The 20637-nt window shown below is 31.3% G+C and overlaps 1 protein-coding gene across 20 annotated transcripts in view; it reads left to right on the plus strand.

The window, feature by feature from the left end:
• The window catches only part of LOC145293296 (homeodomain-interacting protein kinase 2-like), a 288357-nt gene that overhangs the window by 96263 nt on the left and 171457 nt on the right, over positions 1-20637 (plus strand). For all 20 annotated transcript variants that reach the window (XR_013869708.1, XR_013869707.1, XM_080139909.1 and 17 more), the window contains exon 2: positions 18494-19631. Coding sequence is in view for 18 of the 20 variants with exons in the window: in XM_080139909.1 (XP_079996035.1) it covers positions 18511-19631 (1121 nt within the window). In the remaining 2 variants the exon portion in view is untranslated. The remainder of the gene's footprint in view (positions 1-18493; positions 19632-20637) is intronic.

Genomic DNA, 20637 nt, shown 5'->3' on the forward strand with positions numbered 1-20637 from the left:
TGGGATTGTCGGCTATTTCCAATCTTATCTATTATATAAAGAAAGGGAAATGACTTGGATTTTTTTTTCTTTAATACATTAAAATGAGGAATGGGCTGGGTGGTGGTAAAAAGGGATGTGGAAACGGTGGGGGGGGGGATAAATAGATGTTTTAATATCATGGTGTCACACTTTTTTCTACCTCCTCTATTTTGTTTTCATGTTCCGGGCAACACCGGGTATTTAAATAAATTGTGATGGACACAACTATTTTTGTTTGGTTACCTGACTTTCTATCAGGGTCGCAGAGTGAGAAATTTTGGTTGCGGGCCAAAAAGAATGCTTGGAGTCAAATCTTTTAATCTCCACAAAGAATCAACACTCTAAGTATTGGAAGACTTTTAAATAAGTTGGAATTTTTAGAATCCTTGTCAAATTTTATGCCTTCCAACATAGCACTCCTGCTTTCTGTCTTGTGCTTTTGGATTTTTTTTTTTTTTTTTTGTTACTCCACTTCTCAGAAATAATTAAATAATAAATACAATTATGTGAAAAACTAAGTAATTTATTAATATTTCTGTTTTTATTAAACCAGTCATTAACCAATCAGCTTTAAGGTAGATTATTTTAAAACTATTCACAATAATATAAAATATATAACAATTTTTTTTTAACAAAAGAAAATATCAATTGTGACTCATTAAATACAGATTAATTGCTAACATTTAAATCGTTTTGATCGTTAATCACCATGAAAATTGTTTTAGTATAATGATAATCTTTTGATTCTTCTTTTCATCGTTGCATTTATTAAAAATGAAAGAAAAAGAAATTTCTTGTAATGCAGGTGTATAATCTGTTGAACGCATTTATTTCAATTTATGCATCACTTATGTTTATTGGCATATACTAGCTGCCCCGATCCAGCTTTGCCCCAAAAGTCTTCTTACTTTAAAATATTTGTGTATCTAGCATCAGATGATATAAACAGTTTATTTCAAAGAACTTCTCACCTGTAGAACATTATCATGAAACTGCTTTTCTGTAAGCTACAACAGTCATCTTCAAATCCATTGTCAACAAGTACTTCTCATAAGTAATAAAACTGGTCATTCCATTCATTTTTCAATCCTTTCATAATATTCATGATAATTCAACTAACAATCTATCCGCTTAACCCTAATCGTTCATTTTCATAAGTGGTGGCTTATAAAAAAATGTGTCTAAAAACAGTTATAAGAGTAATTTTTTTTGTCTCTCGATTTATGAATAATGTAGTCACATGACCTAAATTATTCAATTTAATTGAAAAAGTATCTGCTTCAATTTCTGTACACTGAAAAGTCTTCAGTAACCTCCACTGAAATCGTCCAAAGGACATTCAGTGCAGAATATGGTCACTAGGGTTAGGAAAAGTGAAATGCTAAACACCATATATCTATAATATAAAGCTGAACGTCTGTGTGTGTGTCTGGTCACAATTAGGCTCCTATATGGTTGACTATTATAGAAAACTGATCACATATAATGATAGATATATCAAGACACAGGAATGGGTATGTTTGATCTGGCATAATGATGTAATTTGGCTTATAAGCTTATTTCATACGGATTGTAGTTTAAAATTATATTACATAAAATTATATTACAGAAAACACAACTTTGACTTTCATATTACACATGGCAAGCATAATCTTCCAGTATTAGAAAATATCACCTCTGAAGAACATGTGGATTCTTTACTAACTGTATGCTTCCATTTACCGCCATGACGAGGAAAAAATAAAAAGGATAAATATATAAAATTTTAATGTTGGCATATATCGTTGAAATGTTAATGCCAAACGAATAAATATTTGCCTATTTTACGTAATGTTGTAATTTGGCTTATGAACATATTTTCTACATTTTATTTTAAAATGTGTATATATAACATAATATATACACACACATATATATATATATATATATGTATATATATATCAAATTTGTCTGTAGGTTTGTATGTATTAAAGAATTAGAGTTAAATTAACCGCAGATTTAGAAATACGCATCAAAATACATAAAAATACAAAAATAAACAAACGTTCCACCATTTCTAGTTCCTTTTGCAATCGACCAAACAACCTACTTATAATAATCTGAACGTTTTCACTAGTAAGAAAAAAACAATTTTGACTTATTTTTATTAATCAAATTATCATACATATTTAAGATTTTCTTTTTTTATTTTATTTATTTATTTGTTGTTATACAAACTATTTATGATCTAAGTTATAAACATCATGAGTAAACCAAATAATCCTGTGTGGTTGACGTATGGATAAGGCATTCACCTTCTAGTTCAGTTTTATGCAATCTTTCAGGATTTGAATATTACACTAGACATTTTTTTTGTTTGTTATTTCCTGCCGATCATAATATAAATCTCACTTGTCTGTTTAAATTTATGTTTGTATGTCTGCCAAAACTTTTGACAGAGGCAACAGATTTTCACGAGATCGGTATCGTTTTGAAGCTCGTCCCTTTGGACGACAAATATCCAAAAATTGGCTAAAAATATTAATTTCTTCACCTTCAACTGGGCACTTTTCTACAGGGAGGGTCGCTTTTTTTGCCAATATTTTCAAAACTTCCCCTCTTTTCGATTGTCTAGCCTTAATTTAAACATACGTCACTTCCGGTTTGGCAATGGGTGCAACAACAAAGACGTCACGTTTTTTTTTTTTTTTTTTTTTTTTTTTCTTCACTTTTTTTTTTCTCCTTTGCAGTATGGGTTTGAGCCTGCCTACTTTTTTCTTAACACACACCTCCAAACACCCGGACAACGCCGGGCGCCCAGACTAATATAAAAAAAATTTTTACTAGATTTTTTATGTTCTTATTCATTAACAAGTATATCCTCTCTTTATTCTTCTCCTTACAACCTCTTTCCCACAGAAAAGACATTGCAAGTCTCTGCTCTGTCGTTATTTTCATGACAGATATTCAACTGAGCTTCAATCTATGGGTCCTCCCTTGCAAAACATTCACAACAAACACTCGCCTAACTACAACCACTGTCAAAAATTTCCCCATGCAATGCTTAAAACTAAACGCAAATTCTATAAACTAAATTTCTTTCCTAGAATAGTTCATCTGTGGAACTATACTTCAGGGCTGCTTTCCAACTGACTATAACAAGGTCGTTTTCCAATCCAATGTAAACAGATTCTTGTTGAGCTGTCCTCTGAAATAATCAAATTCTACCCAAGTTCCACCATTACTGATCCTTATGGCTCACCGACCACCTGACACTCATCAATCCTTATTCTCGAGTGGCTTTTGGACCTTTATACATGGCGACCCCCCCCCCCCCCCCGTAAAAAAAAAATTGAATTTTTATTGCATACTATGAGCATCATTTAAAATAATGTATGAATTTCATTCTTCAATATTGTTGCAAAACTTTATTTTGAACAAAGGTTGTCAAAAGAATCAATACTTCGATATTTTTTGATGTCACATCTTTTAGGTATGTGAAAATGCCAAGGCTTTTGCGAGGGTTAAGTGGCATTGGTAACTTGAGTAAGCCGTAATTCTGTACACTGAGGTATGTGTCATAAATTGGCCCCTACCACCTATATCCGGGGGGTTAACTACACCGCAGGGATACTGATGAGGTAGCACACATGTTTCGCTACATGCTGGTATTTGAATTATTTCCATACGTTCAGTAGAAGTGTAAAAAATTTTGAAGTGAAGTTTTGTGTCATTTAAATCATCATTATTAGATCTGAAGGTAAGTTGTAATAGTTTTGAAACTATATATATTCGTTAATATAGATATTAAACCTTATTTGTGCGAAATATGAAGCCTATATGACTTTACCTTCATTGGTTTTGAGTTTACCTAAAATGTGAAGCCGTTACGAAAATTTTCAAAATTTCACTAACGCCATATCGTTAACCTACGCACTTTCACTTTGTTTACAAATATTTTCCAACAACGGCAATGACGCCAAACTACGGCTGGCTAAAAAAATTCTTTTAAATTATTAAAATTTATTTCAGCATAATGAACTTTTAGGATTTAAATTTTACTTTCTTTAAACCAAAACATTTCTCCCCGGCAAAATGTATTTTTTTCTATTTTATCATTTTATCGAGCTGCTTTTTTTTTTCTTCCATTTTGTTACTTTGCTTTTTTTTCTATGATAAACTAATAAACAAATTTACAATTAAAAAAAATACAAGAGTTATTTTTAAAATTAAAAAAATAAAACTTTCATGAATATATTTTTTAGTATGCACATTTTGCAAACTTTAAATTCTAAAAGTTTTAATAATTTAAAAGAAATTTTGGGTTTGTATTACTGTACACATTCGAAAAAGTTGTCAAAAAACAAATATATAACAAATAAATATTATCAAAGGCAAGATAAGTTACTTTTCTACCAAACTGGATACAATTTTTGTTTTTATTGAATGTAACATGTTTATTCAGCTCGAAAAACATGCAGTGCTTACCGTTGTATTGGAAAATTCAAAATGGCGGCCACTCTCTCTTAAACACGGTAAGTTTGGGAAAAGGTGTTATAAATAATAAACAAGACAAAATACTATTAAAAAAACACCGAATATATGCCAACTTATGTCACGGTAACATATAATGAGCGAATTTCTAACAGTATTTTGTCTAGTTTATTATTTATAACATCTTTTCTTGAACTTACCGTGTTAAAGAGAGTGTCGGGCGCCATTTTGAATTTTCCAATACATCGATTAACACTGTATTCGAGCTGAATAAAAACACGAAAAATATATCCAGTTAGGTAGAAAAGTAACTTATCTTGCCTTTGATAACATTTATTTGTTATATATTTGTTTTTTTGACAACTTTTTCGAAATTTTAATTTATATGCTAAAAGAAATTTTAATAATTTATATGCTAAAAGTTCATGACAAATGTAAAAAAAAATTATATTTATTGGTGTTTGTATGATGAGAAATAAAAAAAAACGGTGCTTCTGCAGTTTATTTTGACATAAAAAATCAGCATTAGCAGTAGACTTCATATGCGGGGATGTAATATTGCCTTAGTAATTGACTGCATCTTCCGCCCCAGCATCCCCTTTCACCTCTTAATCTTGTAAATAATTCATTAATAAACTTTCAAAATATATTTTTCTTGTTCTCCATTCAATAAGCTCTCCAGTGATATTTGTCTTTTTGAAATCGGACAAGAAATAAGAAAGCTATGACAAAATAACTGTGAAAAATCTTGATATCGGTCACAACTTTGTTAAAGAAATCCATTGATTCTATTGTCAAAAATTAGCCTCAAATTTCAGCTTTAGAATTGTTGTAACTTTCTTATTATTTGTCCTACAGAGGTGGTTCAAGTATCATTAGAATGCTCTCTGCACACTCTTTCTGCTGAGCTGTTCCATTTTGAGATATGTTAACTTTGAAATTTTCTTTCACGTACCTACATCTTTTAAAACGATACAATATACGTTACTTAGACGTTCGATATGATACCAAAAAAGTATACTGTTCAAATAGTCTTCGGCTTTCTTGTGATTCTTTTGTTTGGTTTGTACTCGTTTCTTCTGCTTACTCAACAAGATTTTTGATCTCTCTGACCGTAGTTTTGACTCCATCATATTTATTTATATACTAGACTACCGGTGACCCGTTTGGTCAGTAGATGTTATAGCTAGCTAATGAATAGTTAGTATACAGAATTAATGTATAAACATGCAAAAATTAAATGTGCACTCAAAAACAAACATGGCGACCAGCAAAAGCAATTCGGAATACATTGGATAATACATTGCCCTTAGGTTAAATGAAAAATCGTTTATATAAGAACGGTGTAATCAATTGAAAAAATTGAAGAAAAAAAAATATACAAGAAGTGTGTTCATTGTACAGGTTCACCGTATTCTTTTTTGTGTGTGTGTGTGTTAACAGCCTTAAAAATATCAGGAAATAATAATTAACTGATTAAGTAATATTTAACGGTGAGACATTTTCAAACCAAATCTTTTTAAAAAATGGAAAGTTCCCCCCACACAAACGTTTTGAAGCGTTTCTACATATTTTTAAAATGTTGAAACTTATGACTGCACCCCCCCCCACACACACTCATTTCTCCTTTCTGCCCTCAACCCCGCCACCAAACTTGAAAAAATACTACGTTGCCAAGAAGTGGGGTCTCATTTTAGGTTAAATTTGCATAGGAAAGTGATACCCCACTGTAAAATGTTAAATTTTAAATATTTAAAAAAAAAAATTCCTTTTATATTATCTTTAAAGACCGTTGAAACATATTAGCCAAAAAAAGTGGATTTTGATTTCTTTTTAGGAGGTAAACTATGCTGGTTTAGGTCGTAAAAAAATCTAAAATGTTTTTTTTTGTTTTTTTATGTAAATTGATCAAGTAGTTTTTTTTTTTTTTTTTTACATTAGAAAAACATTTGTTTTTGTTTGAAAACGATTCCAACTTGCAATGAAAAATACACATAAAATAATCGTAAATAAATAATTTTGGACATGAAAAACATTTTTTTTAAATCAAGTTCTAGTTATAATCATGCACAACTTCGGTAAAGAAAATATTTTTTAAAGATATGTAGGTGCACATGAACAATCTGCACTCACCTTACAATTTTTTCTTTTTCGTCTTTAACTATTTCTACAGATTATTGGACACTAAGCTACCAGAGTATTAAAAAAAAATTTTTAAATCAATATTTAAAGATTTGAAAGGGGGGTTCAGTTTCACAAACGACGATCTAACATATCGATCCCCCATTTTCAGAATCGATTTACAGCTACGATTCACCTTGGCTCCTTCAGCCCCCCCTCCCCACTATTTTTTTTTTTTTTTTGTGACTTTTCACTTTGATAAAAGTTTAGTTTGCCCCCCCCCCTCAGTCATTATTCTTTTTAGTCCATCCATTGGTCCTTAAAGAGTAAGATGAAAAATGTTCAAAATAAAATGATTTTGAGATTATATTATCTTGAGAAAACATTTTTTTTAAGTGATCAGTGAAAAAAATAAAACTCAGTAAGCCTCCAGAGCACTATTGTAAGCACTAATTAAAATTAAGGAGGCCCTACTAAAACCACTACTAAAACCAAGTTTCTACTTCCTCCCCCCTCTTTGAAGAGAAAATATTTTTTTAAGTAAGGCCTGAAAAAAAAAATACATTGTCAGAATCCACACGAGCACTACTAAAAGCAGTAAATATGATTATAGTTATATATTTTATATTTATATCTAAATCAGTTTTTTCTTTTTAACTCAACAGTTAATTACATTTATTTGTAAGGAAAACATGTTAAGATAAGTTAAAACAAAAAAATATTGTTGACCTTATGTATGCTTTGAATTGGAGCAGTGGCTTTTAATATCAGATTTTAGACAGGGCAGACGAATATTTTGAAACCAGAAGTCACAAACTTGATGAATAATTTAAACCCCTAAGCAAGCAAGTTGATCTGAGTTTTATAATTATATAGATAGATAACTTGCCTTAACAAAGACTGAGGGTGCATTTCTCCCAGTGGATTAAATGCACCCCTTAAACACCAACCTAAGAATTTCTACGTTTGGCGCGGTACATACGGCATCTAGCATTCTCATTTGGTACTGACTAGGCTCATTGTTGCTTAACTTTGTTGATCTGGCGAGAACCATTGTGTCAACATAAGATACACACACCACACACATCAATCAGTGACGGAGAAATTTATTTAGACTGAGGCAATTTTTATTTTGGAGTGCTTATTTACGGTTAGACTAAAGCAGTAATTTTTTTAAAATGTCTTAAGCAAGAACAATATTACATAAGTGTCATCTGAAAGATAGTAATATACCTAAAAATTATGAAATTTGAACAAGCACCGGTTATTTTGTATACGTAAGAATAATTTTTTACGGAAAATTGTATATTTTGCCGCTGTCGTCATATTTATAGTCGGAATAGCGCTTAAAACAGATGAAATTGAATTATCTCCCTTGTTTTTTTATTCCGTGACGTTTATGACAGTTATCGATTCTTACCATATGCATTTTTTTTTTTTGGTAATTTTTGGATATATTACTATTTTCGAGATGACAATTAAGTAATATTGTTTTTTAGCTTAAAAGGACATATTTAAAAAAAAAAATACTGTAGTTTAACCATAAACAAGCACTTTGGTTCCAATCCAAATTGCCCCTCTGGGGGAGCTGGATTTTCTCCACATTAAAAACCGACTTTGTGTCTAACTCTGTTCTCGTGGGGAGAAAACAAGCAAGATTATCATAGTTTTAGTATTAATTATGGGTTCTTCATTATTATGGAGAAATTCGAAAAATGAAATATTCAATTTCAAGTGACACCAATACACTAGGAGTAACAGAAACCGCCATTGAAAACTTGAATAAACATCTGATTATATAGATTGTCTTTGTTTCGAAGCTTATAATCAATATGAAAATGTAATTTCAAACCATAATTTTTTGTTTTTTCAATAAAATGAGGAAAGACCAAATTTTAAAATAATGAAAGGTTTAATAAAAAAAAATACAATATTTTTTTCATCGTTTTTTTTTTTTTAATGATTTCACAAAATTCAACAAATTTTAACTGATACCAAAATCTATTAAATCTATATAAATGGCAAAAAATCATTTACCTGTAAAAAAAAAACTAAGCAATGGCTGCTTCAATTCTTCATTTTAAAGAATTGTCCATATTTATATTCTATATTCCATGTATTTTTTAAATAAAAGGATTTTTTTTAAAGCAAGGGTCCCAGAAAATCGCATTTTCGGAACTCGTTTTACGCCATTAGCTTAAAGTGGTGCTGCTGCTAATTTGCAACTTACCAAATACGGATTCGTCAAAGGGACATGATTAATGTCTCTTTTATTGTGTGCTGTTAACCAAAATTAGTATTTTGGGGCCTCCCGTAGTTAAAAAAAAAAAAAGCACACATTCAATTATAAGTTTTTGCCGTTAAAAAAGAAGATTCAGTCGACCGATTTTTCTTTTAATTCTCTTAATGAAATACATGAGTTTTCGATATTTTCTTTCTACTTTATCGAGTGATTTTTTTTTTTTTTTTTTTTTTTTTTTTTTTAAGTATCTAAAAAAGAAAACATTGAATGAAATAGAAAAAATTGTCGTCAGCATCTGGTATTTACTTGTATAAGCATAATATGAGCTTTCATTTAAAAAAAAAAAATAAAAAATAAAAAATCAATATGGTTTTAAAAAAAAAAAGGTTTTACACTTTGGACTTTACAGGTTAATTTCCAAAAAACACTTTTTTTGTTTTAAATTAGAATATTTTATTTATTGATCTTTTCTCTTCAATTTGTGATATATAAAACTTTGGTGAGTAAATTAATTATTTAAATTTTAATAGACATTTCAAAATGGGGGGGGGGATTTAAAAAAAAACATTTGTCTAAAATATTATATTCGATTTATTGGAAAAAGCATAAAAATTTCACATTGACTCTGAAAATATCGTAAAAAATGAACCAATAGAAAAATTTTGATAAATTTTTAAAGTTTAAAAATTGAAAAAAACATTTCACTCGTAAAATTCAATTGATTTCATACGTAAAAAAAAAAATGGCTGGTTGAACGCGTACCGGCACTTTGTAAATACTGTTTTTTAAAAAATGAAAAATAATATTTCGATTTTTTAAACAACTTTAATAGTTTATTTTGAAAGTATATTCCATACAGAAAATAAACAACCTACTTTAAAAGGAGAAATTAGAGTTTTTTTTTTATATTTTATTCGCAGTGTTCTGTTAGGGGTGTCTAAAATTACCCAAAAATTCTGATACACCTACCAATACACGGAATTGTTATGTCGCAGTAATGAAAATATCCAAAAATTAAAAAAAAACAAAAAAAAACGATAGGGTAGAAAATTAATTATTAATGAAAAGTTTTCGAATGACAATTTAGTGAAAATTTTGCTAAATTGACGAAAGATTTTGAATTTCCAGAAAAGATTTACCTCCCTTTCGTTACAAGTAGAACTCTCCGGTTTCTTATTTTGCAAAACTTAATTTTCATTAATTGTCTTCGAAAACTATTTTTATTAATGATTAATTGGTACCTCGACAAAGGAGTAATTGGACTTAGTAATTCACTCCCGTTCGTCCGTTTGCACTTTTCTTCATAACCATGCCTTAGATTATTTGAAATTTTGCACAAACATTAGTCATGGTGAAAGTAAATTTTTGCCAGAACGCATTTTCCGGGATAACTCTGGTTGCCCTCCTCTTTATAGGGATAAAATTGCCTCAAATCGTTCACTCGTGGAGGGGGACCCCCGCATGGTCGGCTTGTTTCCTACCTTATCGTTTTTCATAATTTTAGGATATGTTTATGACTGTGACATGGCAATTCAGTAGATACCATTTTTTCGTTTGAAATTCAATATTTCGATTTTGGAATTTCGCAATACTAACGAAGAATAACCTAATTGTGTACAGGCAATCCTTTTCTCTCCTGTGACACCAGTTTTCATCTACCAATATTTATTTACATCTAAATGTTGTGGAAGCCTAGACCGACAAAAAAATGAAGCGTGAGGAGCGGTTGACTATCCGACTCGGCCAATTCGTTTGTCACCCTTCACCAAAAAAAACAGCACAGTCATGGCAAATATTTATTACTCTGTTTTTGACCTAGCTATTGCCGTCGTAACAAGATTAGCTCTCTTTCCTCCTTTGGCTGACCTAAAATATCTTGCCCCCTCTCTATTTTATTTATTTTTAATTTATTTATTTATTTTTTTTATTTTTTTTTTTTTTTCAGTTTTTATGCAGATTATCGAATAGATACTAGTCTGCCAGATTATTAAAAAAAATTGAAGTCAATATTTAAATATTTGTAGGCTGTGCTCAGTTTCTAATGCAGCGTTTTAGTAAATCGGTCACCCATTTTAGAATCACTCGATGTTTTTAGGCTAAATTATGCGAATTTAGCTTTTTTTAAGCAGTTTAGCACTTTTTGAATTTGCTTTTTTAAAATAATCATTTTAAAAAAGGTTAGATTCGCGAAATTTAGCCTAAAATTGTCGCGTTAAAAGAAAAATAATCCCTTCCTTCTCCGCATTTTAAGAATGGCTTTCTAAATAACGTTATTTCAGTACTGTCCGTATTATACATAAATCTTTTTCTTTTTTTTTTTTCTTTAATATTCTTTTTCTTCTAAATTAGTTTGTATGATTTCACTTTAATTTTCCTTGATTATCTTTGAATAAATTAAGATAGAACGATTTGTTCGAGTTTACTATGACGTAATAAACAACTTTCTGACATTTTTTTCAGCGCCAAAACATGTATTTACAAAATTCAATGTTAAAACCAAATACGCTCTTCATCTTGAGTAATTCAATCGAAGTTGCGTTGAATATTTTTACTTGGCAACGAGATAACTTTATTATTTTTATGGAGAGTTTTTTTTTTTTGTTTTTTTTCCCCATTTTTTTGGCGGGGGGGGGGGTCACCATTACTAAGAAATTTATGGACGAATCTAACAATACAATTTCTGACTTTAAGCACGACAGATCAACCAACGTATTTTCCTCAAATAGATATGATTGGACATATTGGAAAATAACGTCTGTTAAATTACAGTTTTTTGGGGGGGTTTTTTGTTTTGTTTTTTTGAAAAATAAATGAAAAATCTAAAATATAAGTAATTGATTAACTCTTGAATACAAATAGCAAATAGCTGTTATTTTAGGAATAAGTCGGAAATATGAAGTATCATTTTTTTTTTTTTTTCAACCATTAACAAAACAATAAAATAGTTTTCGAATAAGTCGAAATGAATTCTAGTGGATTCAATTCTGTAATAAATTTATTACAAATTAAAACAATATTTTAAAAAATAATTTCGTAAATGCCGTTTAGATCTAGTAATAGACTTCTGACATTTCTTTTCGCTTCTAAATTGGTAACGACTCATAATTAGTTTCTAGTTATTTGTTGGTTTGGTATTTTTTATTTTATTTTCGTTGTTATTCTGATTTTTGTATCAGGACAAAGGAAACGTTTCATATCATATAAACTTAAAAGAAAACCAGTATCTTTTTTATTTAATATTTTCTTATCAAGACTAGTTTATAATCCATGTTGAATTTTAGTTTAAACAAATTTTTGTATATTTTTTCTTCAAATAACTATCAGACTTCCACCTTGAAAACGGCATGAACAAAACGATCAGTATCCTTTTTAAAATACCAAACAATTACTAGATCAAAAGATGAAATAATTTAAGAGGAAATTTACCACCCTCATATTTGTGTAGTGTAGTTGTTCCTTTCAAAGCGTCTTGTTTATCTGCTTAGGCGTGACAATACCAGAATACCAACAACTGTGACGTCAGCAAATAAATGAGTTCTTGAACAGGCCTTCTGAACGGAGACCGTGCCATTAATGGAAAATCAAATTAAAAGAATAATAAATTTGATTTTCTACACCAATATTTTAATGTTATAATTTTCTCAAAACTTCTGAAACCTAATATTCAAATGTATTTTATATGCGTTTTAAAAACTTGACGTTTCATTACTATTTACATATTTAAATATTTTTCTCAGCATCTTTTTTTTTTGTTTATGCCTTCTTCACTAGCATCCATGCTTATTAAAAAAAGTGTTACAACATTGTCTATGTCTTTCAAAAGATAAATATATAAAATTGTGGTAAATATTACTATCGGGATACCCTGGCTAAAAAACACTCGTCCGTGTTTATCAAACTTAAACACCGAAAACGAAATGAAACGAAATTTATTTTAATTATTACCAGAAAAGGGGTATTTCCCATGTTATTATTTCAGTAAGAACGAATTGCTATTTCGTTATCTTTCTTACTAAAATGAAAAAAAAAAAAAAAAATATTTTATTTTTATTTGTTTTTTTTTTTTTCATGCGTACTTATTTTACCCGGTTATTATTTTAGTAAGAACGAATTGTTCGTTTATTTACTGTTTTAGTGTTGTGTTCTTATTTCCTTTATTTAGTTTCATTTTCAGTGAATTTTATTCAACTACGCATGGAAAAAAATTAAAAAATTATCAATTTTATTTCATTTTAGTAAGAAAGATAACGAAATAGAAATTCGTCCTTACTAAAATATCAGGGGAATACACCTTTTCTGGTAAATATGTACCTGAACTAAAATAAATAACTAAAAATAAGTGCAGCAAAATAAATTTTGTTTCATTTCGTTTTTGATGTTTAAGTTTGATAAACGTGGATGATTTTTGTAGTGGTGATTTGGTCAGAGTATTTCCGATAGTCACATTTATCAAATTGTTGCGTTTGTTTAATGTTATTTAAAAAATGTTATAGGAATGTGATAACAAGATTTTTTTTTTTTTACTTGCCAGTTTAGTGTCTCATATACGTACTAGATGACCTGTGACAATCTTTTTTCTTTATGTCATCATTTTACTTTCTATCTCTCTGTCTCTATTTATTTCTCTGAACATAATGGATTCCTGACCTGAACTGCACCAAACATCGATGCTATTGTGTGCATGTTCTGCAAAATCAAATTAAAAAAACAGTAAATGTAATGTACAATGCAGAGGTGTAACGGAAATACACAAACTGAAGTAGATGAAGAATAGTTTTATTAATACAAATGCATGTGTGTATGTTTATACATTCATGCATTTCATGCACACATTTTATTTATATTTGCATTGTAATGATATATGTCAGATGGTCTGATGGAATATCCATATCCTATAATATTTCGGGATAAACCTCTTCGTCAGATATGTATTCAATTTTGATTCAAATGTGCATATGTAAATACTAACAGTCTCGCAGAAAATTAACCTATTATAAAAACAACAATTTTCCTTGACAAAATAACTAAACCAAACACTGTTTGAAGATATAAAAGAAAACTTGAAGCATAAAACTTTCCAAAATTATTGGATTCAACATTAAACAATCCGTCGGAAAACAAAACAACCATCTCTCTCTCTCTCTCAACCAATCCTATTTTATTAATTTCCATCATTTCTACTTCATTTCCTTCACACACACACATGCATATATTCACATTACATTATATACATGCATTACAAAAATATGAATCACAGATAAAATCAAAACTCTTGAACTATTTTAAGTTTTTCACACAAGTGCTATCTTCGGATTTTACTGTCCATTTGAAGTTATAACTGACAGCTTATTTGTATTCCTTCATTAAATTGCTGTCTGCTTTCATCAAAATAAATTTGCAAAACTAAAACCAAAAAATGTCCTCCATTTTTAATTACCTACATTTTTCTTACTTTATTATACATGCTGATGTCATCAATTCTGGTCTTCAAGAAAATTTTAAGTGAAATTCTGACAGATCTCAACAAGACTTGCACGATCATGTTCAGTTGTTACTAATTATAATCACAATTTTATCTTCTGCTTTTTCTCTCCTCCCCCCCCTTTGTTTTTGTTATATCTTTTGTCCAAGAATATCTATAAAAGACTTTGTAGTCTTATTGGTCTATCATGCGTAAGTTTGGAATAGTATTTTCAAATGTGTCTAGTGATGGGACGATTCCGATATTTTTTCCAATTCCAATACAATAAAAGATACTCTTCTAAATTTCCAATTTTGATACGATTACTGATTCTGATTCCAATTTTTTTTATAACCTTGAACTATTTACGTATAAGGTTGTTGTTTTTTTTTTAATTTCGTTTTTTTTTTTTTTTTTTTTTTTTTTTTTTTTTTTTTTTCAGATTATCAAAAAATGTATTAGTTTTATTGTTTAAAATAAAAGAAAATGATATTTTTTTTTTCATCAGTACTGCATGGAAACAAAAGAAAAAAAATTAAAACAATAGTTTTAACATTGGAAAATAGGCACAAATATTTCCAATAGCGATTCTGATACCCTAAAAAAAAATCATAAGGTAGGCAGGCATGTTGCCATTTGGACTTAACATTAAAGTTAGTATTAACAAAATGTATGTGGTTTTCATGACTTGAGTTAAATTTAATTTTTGTTGAAACCAATTAGCCCACGGAACAGAGACATTTGCATCAATATTCTCATGTGTTTCTAAGCTATACATTGTCCTACGTTGGCATTCAAACGAAATGTCAGTGTTAAAATTCATAAAGACTACATGGCCTTCCGGGTCTCATTACACATTTGAAATTCTACAAAATAAATAAAGTAAAGTTATATTGAAGTAAATATATTTTGGTGCTTTCTGTTTTTAAATGTATTAAGCAGGAGGATCACACTGGCACATATGAAATATATTAAAAATTGTTCATTGATGTGAGCGTTGTGTAATTTAAATTTTGAACGTTTACATCGAGGAATAATTTCTAATATATTTCACGTGTGCTAGCACAATCCTCCTAATTAAAATATTTAAAAAAAAAGAAAAAAAGAAATTACTGTTGAAAGACCATACAAAACTTTTTAGTGAAAACATGCCATGAGAAAGAGAAAAAAAAATTACAGAATGTGCTTGTAGTCTTGAAGACATTATGCCAGTGAAACTAAGTTGATTTTAAATATTTCTTTACGCACATACACACACACACACACATACACACACACACATACACACACACACACAGTAGAACCCTGGGATACGGTATTAAAAATTAGTAACAAAATACAATATAGTATATAATACACATGTATATAATCAAATAACATAACACCATGAGGTGGAGTAAATACCGTAGCCAGAGGCAGCAAAAACATTGTATTCCACATTGTAACCTGAAAAATTGTATCCTAGGGGCATCGTATCCCGGGGTTTTACTGGCACCTGAAAGTATCCTGTACCTCTATAAGGCCATCATTCGCCCATGTATGGAGTATTGTCACATTTGGGCTGGTGCATCTGCTACTAGTCTCTCGCTCCTAGACCAGGTTAAAAAAAGAGTCGCCAATCTGATAGGCCCTGAACTGGCATCTAAGCTTCAGCCTCTGTCCCATCGATGAAACGTTGCATCCATCTGCTTGTTCTATAAGTATTTTAATGGTGAATGCTCTGACGAACTGCAGACACTTGTGCCCCCACAACGTAGACACCCTCGACAAACCCGACAGGCAGCTAAATCCCACCCCCACACAGTAGAGATCCCTAGATGTAAAAGATCTTTCTACTCCAGTAGTGTCTTCCCCAGAACCGCTAGACTCTGGAATTCCATTCCAGGTTCCTGCTTGCCTAACTGTACTGACATGCAGAAGTTCAAGTGAAACATGAACCGACATCTTGCTGCCCAAATCCCTACATAGTGCCCCAGTAGTTGCTGCCCCTGATAGTAGCCCTCTACACCAAAGTGTCAATGTTCCTTGTTTGGGGTGAAAATGTAATAAATAAAAAAAAAAAATTTTTTTTTAAATATATATAATCTGTTTTGGCTTCTAAAACTACAAATTCAAATTAGCCCTCATAAAATTAATGATTAGAAATTATTACTTGCTATAACTGAAGGAATAGTATGGCTTCATAAATGAACATGAAAGATCTGACAGGAATTGAATTCTGATATTTATCTCCCTCTCAAGGATTGAAAAGAGGGATTTAAAGAGCCAGCACCCTAGAGGAAAAGCACTCTGGCCTGCCAAAAATGCCTAGGCAACTTTGTTAGCATTCTCGTTAAGGGCACCTTAGGTGATTAGCAATAAATTAACCTTTTCAAAGGAAGAAGGTAAAGCCTGGGAGGATGGACTAGAACTGCATTGAAACAAAGCCTGTCCAAAAGCCTAGTCAACAGGGAAAAATTTATCTTGGCAATAGCTGTTGACTTTGGTTCCGAGGGGACATCCACTCCTCCCTGCTGATAGGAATTGAACTCTTGCAATTTTCTCATCTTGAGTGTTATTTCCACAGGTTTTGGTTGATGTTGTCTCTGTCCTTTGTCAGGTGTATCTTGTTGAACTCGGGAATCTGCATGGAATTTTGAATGAAACCTTTTATTTAATCCGCGGGGGTAGCATGTTCTTGTTATGTCAGTCATAACTGATTACAAGTCCTAAGTTATTTAGTTGTATTTTAGTGTGTCACCTGCACTGACGATTGAATCTTTTGATTCAAGAAAAGTATAACTTAGGAGTTAATTTTACCAAGTTCTTTATCCACTACACCACGGGTCCAAAAAATATGAATTATCACTTCTCATCTAAAAAAAATTCAGAAATATAATTTCAAAGTCTGTCTAATCATTAAGCTAGTCGGACCCATCAGATTCACTTGCAAACCTGTTAATAATTGTCCTTGTAATTTGTTTTTAGAATGCTAAGTTTGATGGGAAAATGGAGATTTTTTTTTTTTTTTTTTTTTTTTTAACTCAGTTGGCGTGTCAGTTGGTCTCATTATTTTTCTTAGTATGAAGTGAAGCTGTTTCCTCTAACACATTTGACTGACATGATTGTAGCTTTTACCAAATGCATCCTCATAATTCTGATAGTCCATCTTGGTAAATTGTTTACGCACCTGCATAATAGGTACCCTAAACATCGGTATCATGCTACATGGAGCCGTTCTGGTTAGTTCAAGACCATCAGATAATTAACAATCTGGTTCTAATAGCGGCTTGATAAATTGATTTATAGGATATTTCTCCAAAAGATGAAGCCTATTCATCAGCTTTATATTTGTTTTCTTTACTGAACCATTTTCAGTGCTAAAAGTGTCTGGTTACATCGCCATTTTGCTATTGGTAATGGTGAATATAAACATCACGAAAGAATAGCAACCGGGTGTTCAGTAATTACTGCCGATTTGTAATGGCAGCTGAATTTGCTATTTTAATTCCTCTCTAAAGTTTGTTCCTTGCATGTAGAAGTTAGGTCAAATTTTTTTTGCTCATAGCATTCACTTGCACCCATAAGAAAACTAACGTCAGATATCAGATCTCTTTTAAACCATTTATTTATTCGTTCTGCCTTTTTTGGGCATCATTTTTTTAAATTCTTTTTTAAATCGGCCTTTGCAAAATAAACTTTTAAACATTGCACAAAATATATTATAATATAGATCAAATTCTTACATTTAAAAAAAATTACCATTATTTCTAGATTTAGCCAATTCAATCTTCAAAGTGACTACACCTGTCATTTTTTTCTTTTTTTTTTTTTTTTATGGAGACAGCATATGAGAATGAACACCTTGATAAAATAATCAGTTAATTCCTTTCAGTAAATAAAATGCTTGAATAAAATGACTGAACCCCTCTTAAAAAACTTTGGTCAGTTGACCTCGAAAGAATAAATATCTTTATTTTTTTTACTTTTTTTATTTTAGATATCCTTCATTACAAACAATGTTAATTAAGAATGCAGCAAGTTTGTTATTCTTTGTTTTGTAGTTTTTTTACTTTTAGCTGAACATACAAATACACACACAGACTACTGTAATAGATTATGTTCTCTTCCCACATTATATAAAACTTATTGATGTTGTAACTTGTTCTGACTTTTGTTTCTTTTATCTTTTACAGGCTACCCCTAAATACTGATGCAAGCTGCCCCCCAGAATTATAGCACAAAGATCAGTGTGTTCGGTAACTCCAAGAAAATCAAACTTGAAGTCTCTCCCTATGGCCAGCATGTAGTTCATGGCCCTTCATCTTCGTCATCCCTCGCTGCTCATGTTGCTGCAACTTCCAGAAGTGCACACCCAAGTCCGCATAGCACATCGACCACTTTGCTACACGCAAACGATTTACCTCCTCCTCAGACGGCTTGTATCTTACCATACAGTCACCGCAATGGTGGCAGCCACAACGATTATGGAGATTTCATTAACAATCGGCACCCTTCTTCCACCCATCACCTGCCAACGACAAACACTTTCATCACATCAGTCTCATCGTCGTCTCAAATAAAACGCCAAGAAAACAACTACCAGCGATGTGGTTTGAAACGTAAAAGTGAAGAGCTAATTGATGCCCCGATGCAGCTGACAGAGACGCAGGCGGTTTCCAGTGAGGATGAGAATAATACAAACACCACAGCCACCACCACCACGACAACCACGACCACTACATCAAAGAACACCAATTCGTCCAACAATGATGGTGACTATCAGTTGGTGCAGCATGAAGTCCTGTACTCCATGTCAAGTGCCTACGAAGTGCTCGAGTTCTTGGGACGAGGGACTTTTGGACAAGTGGTCAAATGTTGGAAAAAGGGGACCAGTGAAATTGTTGCCATTAAGATCCTTAAAAACCATCCCTCTTATGCTCGACAGGGACAAATTGAAGTCAGCATTCTATCCAGACTTAGTCAAGAGAATGCCGACGAGTTCAATTTTGTCCGGGCATACGAGTGCTTCCAGCACAAGAATCACACATGCTTGGTTTTTGAAATGCTTGAACAGAATCTGTATGATTTCTTGAAGCAGAATAAGTTTCAACCCCTCCCATTAAAGTACATCCGTCCCATAACTCAGCAAGTTCTAACTGCCCTACTGAAGCTAAAGAACTTAGGTCTAATCCATGCCGACCTTAAGCCTGAAAATATTATGTTGGTGGACCCCGTTCGCTTCCCATATCGTGTAAAAGTTATAGATTTTGGATCCGCTAGCCATGTTTCTAAAGCAGTTTGCTCAACATATCTGCAGTCAAGATATTACAGGTAAGTGTTTTCATTTCGATTGGCCAGTTTTGTTTGTTTCTTTCAGTAGCAAAAGTATGATGTAACTCGGGAGTAAACTTGAAAGTTTTGGAATCTGTGATAAATCTTTCACAAGAAACGTCCGTCTGGCTGATACTACTGTCAATAATTTTCCCCACTCTTTATCTGTGCCTAAATCCAAACGTAGATTCCATGAGCAAAGCTTCTTTCTTAGAACTGCACGTCAGTGGAACTCTCTCCCACCTGACTACAACTTGGATGTCTTCAAGTCCAACATAAACAAACTCCTGACAAACCGCTCCCTTAAGTAAAACACTCTATCAAACCTCCAATACTAACGATTACTACAATACTATCTCATTGATTACTGTACACGCAATAACCCTTATCCCTGAGTGGCTTTCAGGCCTTGATAAGTGGTGACCCCCATGTAAAAAAAAAAAAAAGAAAACAAAAAGCTTTTTATTTATTTTATTTTATATGAATATCCTTACACGGATCAATCTATACTGATCAGCTTGTCATGGGTTCAACATGTGGTGAACCCCTGATGAAATAATTAATGTTGTCAAAACGTAGATTGATCTGAATAGGGATTGTTTTGAAGTTTATATTATTTATGAAAGCTATACATATATATTGAGCACTTTTGAAAAGGTATTGTTTTTTTAGTGCAATACATTCGAACTTATTTAATTGTGTGTGCGTGTGTGTATGTGTGTGTGTGTGTATATATATCCAAACGAACTAAAATTGAATTGTGAACATAGAGGACAACAGGCTACATTTCTGGATTTAGATATAAAAATTGAGGATGGGATTTTTCTTTATAAAATATTTGATAAAAGAAACGCATTCCCCTTTAAAATAGTACGTATGCCCCATAAGGATAGCACCTGCCCTGTTTTTGTGTTTTATGGAACCATTATGTCAGAGTTTTTGAGAATAGCTCGCGTTACTCTAAAATTAACAGATTTTATACCACCAGTTTCTAGCTTAGTAATAA

The sequence above is a fragment of the Euprymna scolopes genome, chromosome 14 (genome assembly GCF_053919585.1).
Source record: "Euprymna scolopes isolate OS-2025 chromosome 14, ASM5391958v1, whole genome shotgun sequence".
Lineage (NCBI taxonomy): Eukaryota > Metazoa > Mollusca > Cephalopoda > Sepiida > Sepiolidae > Euprymna > Euprymna scolopes.